This window comes from Astatotilapia calliptera, chromosome 15 (genome assembly GCF_964374335.1).
Source record: "Astatotilapia calliptera chromosome 15, fAstCal68.1, whole genome shotgun sequence".
In the NCBI taxonomy this organism is placed as follows: domain Eukaryota; kingdom Metazoa; phylum Chordata; class Actinopteri; order Cichliformes; family Cichlidae; genus Astatotilapia; species Astatotilapia calliptera.
In genome coordinates this window covers 13,071,068-13,079,976 of record NC_137436.1, presented here as the reverse complement: position 1 = coordinate 13,079,976, position 8,909 = coordinate 13,071,068, and the positions used below count along the sequence as shown (strand labels likewise).

Below are 8,909 nucleotides of genomic sequence, written 5' to 3'. Positions count from 1 at the left end.
ATACTGGAGTAGATTTGAAGCTGGTGGTAGGTAAGTCAACATGTTTCTGTTGTTTGCGGCTATCCTGACGCCTCTTCAGCAGGAACTGTTGGCCAAAGGTCAGAAAAGGACAATGTTCACCTCACCTGTTCGTCATGTTGACCCACAGCTATACTAAAGGGATCGGGGAGTTGCAGTATAATGTGGGCGTGGCAGCAAACCGTTTGTAGCGTGCAAAGTTTATTGTAACAAGATCATCTTTTTATTTCAAAGTAAAATGCATGAAGTACAGTAGGTCTAGATTCATGGCTAAGCGTTTTTATTAAAAATGTCTCTCAAACAGCGGTAGGATTTTCATCCGAATCCCAAGCCTGGTCTGTGTTTTTTTGTTTTGTTTTGTCCCCCCGCAATTAGAGCATCATCTCTCTGTAGTTGAAGCCCACCCCCGCCCTTCCTGCGCAACGAGCAGAGTAAAACCAAGAGCCAGCTCAGAGATGTGCGATAGACCCAGCAGCCACGGAGTAGGAGGAAATGTTAACTGGAGCCTGTGATTAATTCATTTTTGGGTTTTGGATTTTTTGTTTGTTTTCTTTCTTTCGTTTAAAGAAACGCACGTAAAGTATTCATGTTGCCCGGATAGAAAGCGATTTTTGGGTCCACCAGCCCGCAAAGAAAGGCTCACCAAGACATCATTAAACGCAGATTGCACCAAATCGATTCAAGTTTTATCTGTGTGGAGTAAAATTACTCCCGCCCCCACCAGACTGGACTAATGATGGCTTTAATGGTTCACCTGAAGACGGTCGCTCACCTGCGAGGGAAAGGTGACAAGATCGCCAAAGTTACATTCAGGGGTAAGGATATATATGTATATTTTTTTAATTATTCTTTGAAGCCGTGTGTGTTTGGAAACCTGATCGCGCTGTGTGCTGTGCCCTGATTTGCGTTTCGTTACACAATGTGATGAGAGCCAGTCAGCCGCTGCATAAAAAAGTTGGAAGAGCGAGAAAAAGAGTTTAGTTGCAGGCAAAACAGAATAACTGGTCTATATCACAAAGAGAGATCGAGTATCCAAGCCTTACGTTTTATTTCATTATGTTCGTTAATATGGTAAAAAACTGATAAATTAAATTCTGTCTTTTTTCCTTTATATGTTATATACATCATGTAAAGTACTACAAAAATTAATACCATTTCTGCCAAGAATGGTGAATGTAAATTCAAAGCTTTTATCTCTTCTATTTTTAAGTGTATCATAAAAGAGGAAAAAACACCAATCTTGGCATCCCTGAAACATCGATTTCCCATCACTGATTTTCAGTTATTTTATTTACTTTCTTTCAACTTACTAGAACAATGTGTTTAAGAGGCCAGTTTAGACTAAGCTGATGGCATCGATTACTAAAGATGTGGCTAAAGATGGAGCTTTGGGAATGTTCTGTGTAAGATCTTTGGAGTACTAACCAATTCACTCAAATCTAAGAGTCAGAATTGTAGCCACGACCTTGCACTCTCTCTCAGAGGAGATGAGAAGACGAAGTGAGTTGTGGAAAAAAGGGTTTAGTTGATTTATTCATGTGTTTCACGTTCTTATCGTTTGCTTTCCGTGTGCTGTGTGTGTGAGCAAAATAATGTGAAAGAAACTGAGACAGGAAGGAGGAGCGGTGTGTTTTTCAGCACCCTGGACAGTGATCAGTCCACTGACAGGTGCTCAGTCCCTGTTGAAATCAATGCAGCATCACAATTGGAGAAGATGTTACAAGTGCACTGCTGCCTCCTTTCCTCTTGGTGTGTGTGTGTGTGTGTGTGTGTGTGTGTGTGTGTGTGTGTGTGTGGGTGTGTGTGTGTGTGTGGGTGTGTGTGTGTGTGTGTGTGTGTGGGTGTGTGTGTGTGTGTGTGTGTGTGTGTGTGTGTGTGTGTGTGTGTATGTTGGGGGAAAAAAAGGATAACTTCTAGTGCAGTGGTCTGTGCTGCAGTGATTGCACCAGGGTCTGGATATTCTATGAACCGTGCCTTCACAGTCAGTGACTGGATCGTCCGCTCTTTCCTCAAAAGTCCATCTGTCAGCAGAGTAGCTCCACTTCATTCATGTATAATGTTTTAAAAATTTCAAGAAAATTTTGTGTGTTTCTGTATCTATACCCAATACAGTCCATGACCTGAATAGGAATTTCCTTTGTGATCCTCTACCATGAGTTTGTTGAAGTAAACAGATATGAAGGAATAGCAGAGTCACAGGAAAGGTGGCTGCACGTATGGTTGAACATCAAGCCCAACATTTAGTGAATCAGTTTCATCCAAAAGCTGAATAATTGCATATTCAAAATTATCCAGTAAAAGAGTTCAAGCATATTTATTAATAGCCACTCAGCTGCTGGAGGGGAAATTTCATTTCCATTTTTAAATCTTGTCATTTTATCTCAGACTCACAATTTCTTCTCCATTCTTCCAGCGCATTTAAGTTTAATTATTCATTTATTTGAGCTAAATAATAATCTTTTAAATACTTCCCAAATTTGTGTGTTAATCACAGTGTCTTAATCAGCCTTGTATCCCCACATATCCTCCGGCGCCGTGGGTTTTTGGTTTAGGCTGTCAGTGGAGTTTCCTGAGCACTTAGAGTTTAAAACGTTTCCTGTCTGGAGAGGAAGCGGTCTGCCAGGGAAATAAGTGCTTTGGTGCTTTGTGTAGCTGTGTATCAGACCTGCACTAAGTTCAGGAGGAGTTTGGGGCCATTTTTAATTACAGAACAGCTTCAGTTTATCTCTCTTTTTAGGGTGTCTGGTGTAAGAAACTCATTCAGTCATTATTCTGGCATTTCTTTGTACCCCAGCTTTCTGCCTTGTTATCTAGCATCTATAAGTGTATAAGTATGAATATGTAAAATATCAGATGCATTTTTGTCAACCCTTTGCTGCTTACAGAAATCAGCAATTACTGACCAAAGGTCTTTTAATGTCTCTATTTTTGAGGTATTTTGTTATCATCAGATGCTTAATTTTTGTAAGTCAGAAGAGTCCTATAACCACCCCGAAGCTGAATCAACATGATATCTCTGGAAGGGGGGAAAGGTGTAATAAAAAAGCTTCAAGCCAGTGCAATAAAGACAGCTAATAAAAATGGATTAAATGCGACGTGATGTTCTATCTCTGATCTAACTTTATCTGGTTGTTATTATTTGCTGTCAGAAACAATAAATCAAGTCAAGTCCCTTCAAAGGAGGGTCTTCAAAATGTAATTGATTTCCCGACAAGTCGTTGATGAATTCTGGTTGTGTGATCGGCAGCTCTTGGCTTTATCAGAGAGCTGCACTTCGGCTGTTGTTGCTCCTCTTCTGAGTAGCCTGCAGCGACAGAGCCATACTCTATGCAAGAATTAATGAAACCTTATCTCTGTGCTTTACAATATTAATTTTCAGTTCATTCACCCAGGCTGTCTTCCTCTACGTTGGCACTTATCAAACTTCTCTTTAACCTCTAGGCACTTAACACAGCTGCTTAGACAGTTTGTTTGTTCTTTTTATTACTCAGAGTCTTCCTGATTCACAGGACAGGAACAGAGCTTGGGGCAATTTCTTGTATCCTGCGGATATTTTTAAAATTCCTTTTCTCTGTGTAGCACTTTATTCTGCAAACAGACACTTGGTATGTTTACTTTTTAAATTAGGGCACCTATTCAGCTTGTAATACCACTTACTGCCCCCTAATGCACCAGGAAATAAGGTAAAATTAACTGCAGAGATTAAAATACATAAAAATAAACAAATGTTTCCATGTTTCTACTCAACACTCTAGTTTTCTGCTTTAACCACATTCTTGCAAAAACTTAAGAAAGCCTTAAATGCACCTCTGCACCCTCTTCATTCATGTGGGTTTCAGACTTACACAGTGTTCTCCATCTTTCGCTCTTTTAATTTTCATCTATCTGCTTGAGATAACAAAAAATGACTCTCTGTTCCTTTTCTTTCTTTCACCTCAGGTCTTTCATAGCAGCTCTTTAACTCTTTATCTTTGACTGTTTCATCAAGGCCAAAAGCCACACCGATTAGCAGAATGTTGTTTTAGTTTGGTGTGGAGCACCTTACATAAGTGTCACATGGTCTGCTTTTCTAAGCCCACATCTAGTTGGATGAAAACACTGGTATGACAGCAGTGCCGCTCTTTTCAATAATGTAGGAGGAATATTGTCTCTCTCCCTCTCTGACACTGAAGTGGTGTTTATTTTCTGAAATAAAATTCAAAGGTTTGGGGGATTTATAAGGTTCAAGAGAGTGTAGGAGTGAAGGCAAAGAGAGACAGGAACACTTGGAAGTGGGATTATAAACTAGAGTCATATTTGTGCATTGGTAAAATTATAACGATAAGCTTACGTCAAGCATGACATCTTTAAAACCTGAAGGTTTTGTGCTTTTGAATGTGTGAAAAGATACTTTCTGCACTTATAATATCTAAAATATCTGAGCCTGGCACAATGTATTTACTCCATTTACCCTCATTATTACAGCCAAACTGACAGGGACTGTAATTAACATTGTAGGTGTCTGTATGCGTTTGTGTGTCTCCCTGTGTATGGCAGCTGATGTGCCCACAAGCACACAAATAGACATCAACAGAGCTTCATAAAGGCTCAGATGCACAAAGCAAACTATCAGAACAAAGCAGAATGCACACTGTGGTGCAGGACCATTCATAAGCATCACAAAGCAACCAGGTGAGCACAACAACCAGGACGCATGAGTGAGTCAGGTTACTGTTCAATGAAAGGTTCCTTTCCCAATATAAACTCTGAGTAGTCAACAGCTTTCATTGGCTGACACACATACTTTTAGCTCTAATAATGGAAAAATATGATTTTAATTTATATTTTTTACATTCTTCTGCAGTCTCTCTGTGTCGCACAGTGAGTCACACCGTAGTCATTTAATTGTCTGCATTTCTTTTCTGCCTCTGGCGACTCCACACAGCTGTTTCATATTTACATTTGTCAGGTACTTAAAGTATCATTTGTCTTTTCGCAGCTCTTTATGAGATGAGTAGGCTGATTTTATGTCACCCCATTTTCACTTTAATAAACGTCTCAGTGAACTGATGGATTCAGGTTGCTAACCTGCATCGGACAAGGCCAAGTGCACCCTTATTGAATTAAGTCACTTGTAGAACCACCTTAAGCAATTATAACTTGAAATTATTTTTTTCTGTATGACTATCAGTCTTTCACATTGTTGAGAAGGAATGTTTTCCCACTTTTCTTTACAATGCTGCTTCAGTTTGGATTTGTTTATGCAGAGGTCTCCTAAGGTCCAGGTTTAGATTATATCTTGATTATTTTCTTTTTCAGCCATTCTGCTGTAGATTTGCTGCTGGATCATTGTCCTGTTGCATCTCCAACACAGGAAACATATTTAAAACATTTCACCCTAGAATACTTTGGTATACAGGGGAGTTTATGGTCAACGCCAAGTCCTGTGGCTACAAAAAAAAAACAAAAAAACCACATCACAGTGCACAGAGCTTCAATAATCACTTACCTGCTTGCTACTTTGGATAAAGTCTTAAAACTAAATTGTTTCATAATTAATGCAGCTCTAAGTAAACACCAACTGACTGCTCTTTCTCGTGCTTTGTACGTGCCCCATGCAGTGAGCCCACCCACTCAAAGTGGGATGACAGCAGGCACAATGGTGTTACTGAACCAGGTTTTAATGACTAAATTCCTCCTTATTTTTCAGGTCTGTCCTTCTACAGTCGTGTAGCAGAGAACTGTGAGGAGGTGGCACACTTTAATGAGGTCAGTATCTTTATTTGATTTGTCATACAATAACCTGTGTCAATGGTGACCAATCAGCAATTATTAAGAATCCAGAATTGGCTGATTTCACTGGCTGCAGGTTCTGTTATTGAATTGAGGTGGAAAAGGTGAAAAAAGACACATTGCTGGTAATCACTGAAATGATCACTGTAAGATTTTACATTTACAGGAATAAGGCTCTGTGTTGTTTATTAGTCATTTGATGTTAATATCTTTAAAAACAGTTTTATCCAAAACATTGACAGCTGTTTAACAAAATCTTTATTTAATTCAAATAAATTCTGGCACACTTTAAGGATGCTAGCCTTTACTTGAATTAAGTGATTCAGCTGAGTTATTCTCACTGTATTCAGTACAAGTGTACAAGCCTGCTGTGTTCGTGAGTAAGAACGTTATCCCCCAAAAGATGCCAAATGAATGTCGGGTGACATAGATAGAAATTTTGCCCTTTTTTGTACTTTGAAAATCCTGGTGTAGAGAAAAGATGGACAAAGTGCTTGACTCTATACCAGCATACAGAGTGCAAATAAAAGGTGAATACAACGTGAAGCAATGTACATGCACAGAGTGTAAGAAACTGCTCTAAAAATAGAGGATCTATTGTTCAGTAATACCACTTCCTTTAAGAATGCAGTTGAATACTGTAAATGGAGATGCCTCAGAGGAAAACTGTTAGCAATACAAATGTACATCAAAAAGTACAGTTATAAGAAAGAAATGAAGGCCAAGGGATCAAGAGCGAAGTGCAGTAGGAAATCCACACAGAGAAAAATCCAAAGAGACAGAACAGAGGTAGGGGATATTTTGTGTGTTTCTGTATCTATACCCAATACAGTCCATGACCTGAATAGGAATTTCCTTTGTGATCCTCTACCATGAGTGTGTTGAAGTAAACAGATATGAAGGAATAGCAGAGTCACAGGAAAGGTGGCTGCACATATGGTTGAACATCAAGCCCAACATTTAGTGAATCAGTTTCATCCAAAAGCTGAATAATTGCATATTCAAAAGTATCCAGTTAAAGAGTTCAAGCATATTTATTAATAGCCACTCAGCTGCTGGAGGGGAAATTTCATTCACTCTGTAAATACTGAATACTGTGCAAAAGTCTTGAGCCACCCTTCGCTTGTTTATATTTTGCTAGGACAATGGCAAAAGGGTGCAGCGATTTATTGAGCAAACACACAAAATACACTACTATGGTCTGTCCTTCAAGCTCGGGTCCTCTACTAGAGGGCTCTGCAGGTACTTGGTGGTTGCAGCTTTTCTAGCGACCTCTTCATGGTTCCCATTTGCCTGTGGGAACCCCAGGTACTTGTAGCTGTCCTCTATGTCTGCAATGTTGCCTTCTGGTAGTTCAATCCCCTCAGTTCTGACTAAATTCCCTCTTTTTGTTATCATCCGACAACATTTCTCCAGTCCGAATGACATTCCAATACCATTACTGAATATCCTGGTGGTGTGGATCAGTGAATCGATGTCTCGTTCACTCTTGACATACAGCTTGATGTCATTCATGCACAGGCGGTGGCTGACAACTGCTCCCTCCATTCTGTAGTCGGTATCCGTAAGGCTTATATAGAAATGGGCCACCAAGACCCCACTGTTGTAATTTCTTAATGCTCATGCAGACACTTAGATAACTCCCAGCATGCCAATGCTAAGCTCTAGGCTGAAGGATCTTGCTTTAACACCTCATTACTGTTCTGATTCAAAAATTAGCAACCATTCGTGAGTGGCTCTTCCCTGCACATGGCTGACATCTCACCAAGTGGCTTTTAATCATCCTCTTCTGTTCGCTTATGGTCTATCAAGGTTAGAGAGGCGAGGCAGTGTTGAACAGTGTTGCAATTAAACTGGGCATTTCATGCTCCACTGCTTTAGTTAGGAAAAAGGTGGTTCCTTAAAAAGCCCTTCTTTCCGACTTAGAGGTTTCTTTCATTTGTAAAAGAAGGTTTCACTGTTTTACTTTAAATCTAGTAAATTGCATTATTCTGAGCAGCTGCATTGCTCTGAGTGTCTCTTTGAAAACCCAAAGGATTTACCTGCATCCCTCGGGTGGTGGTTGGTAAGTCTCTGATTTTGGTTGCTTTGAAATTCTGGGAAATATTCCCAATACTATTTCTGCAAGCTTCCATCACACTGTGAAACCAGCATTATGATGAATTCAAATGTAGACTCGTGTAAAGGAGCAGAGAGGGGAAATAAGAAAGAAATGAAGGCCAAGGGATCAAGAGCGAAGTGCAGTAGGAAATCCACACAGAGCAGAAGCCAAAGAGACAGAACAGAGGTAGGGGATAAGGAATGAAAAATGAAAAACAAACAGGAAAGCACTCTCAAATATATACAGTACCTTCCCAGAGGAGGTTTTACATCAGGCTTTCTGTTTTTTTCTCATTTTAAGCTGCTGGTTTTAACAGAGAAAAATGTTCTTCGTTTGATGGCTCACAAGCAGAGTGCTGCTTCCTTCCCTGATAACAGGGGCTTTTGTTTTCAGTCTAATCAGGAAAATGCTGAAATGACTGTACAAACTTAGCCTAGTCACACAGGCACACCCACAAACACACACACACACAATCACAGACACGCGCTTTATGTGTACAGTCCCTGCAGAGGCAGCATTGTTTTTTGTATCATGATGTAAGATTAAAAAGAAGAAAACCAGACAAATGAATCCCAAAATATCTTTGACTCTGCATATAACTGGTATCAACTAAGTGGTGAGGCTGAAATGTGATTTCTTATGACAACCTCTCCCAATTCTCACATCTCAGTCTCGGAGTACTGGGGAGGTAGTTAGTGTCACTCAGCATCAATAACACGATCAAGCTTTCTATGGGATGAATTGCGCTTACAGTAGTTTCCGAGCCTGTGTGAATGTGTGCCTGTGTGAAAATGTTGCAGTGTTGTGTGCTGCTGGTGGCCAGGCGTACATTTTTCCCCCAGCCCCTGGGTCCTCATCACATCCCCATCGTTGTCTTCTTCAACCTTAGCAGTAAAACATTTGCATGGCTCAGTAGGCTCTGTCCAGCCCCTGGAGTTAAGGGCCATTAACATAGAGCTGTGTGGCTTGATGCCGGTCCATGCATAATGATAGATGCCTTTGAACTAGTATTCGGATA

At 40.1% G+C, this 8,909-nt stretch overlaps 1 protein-coding gene across 8 annotated transcripts in view; it reads left to right on the top strand.

Annotated features, from left to right (window-relative positions):
- otofa (otoferlin a) overlaps positions 1 to 8,909 on the top strand; it is an 88,615-nt gene continuing 79,706 nt past the window's right edge. For 3 of the 8 annotated variants that reach the window (XM_080289407.1, XM_080289408.1, XM_080289405.1), the window contains exons 1-2: positions 1 to 833; positions 5,708 to 5,766. In XM_080289407.1, coding sequence (XP_080145533.1) covers positions 752 to 833; positions 5,708 to 5,766 — 141 coding nt within the window. In that variant the 5' untranslated portion in view covers positions 1 to 751. The remainder of the gene's footprint in view (positions 834 to 5,707; positions 5,767 to 8,909) is intronic. The other 5 variants (XM_080289406.1, XM_080289404.1, XM_026194449.2 and 2 more) reach the window with 3 other exon arrangements.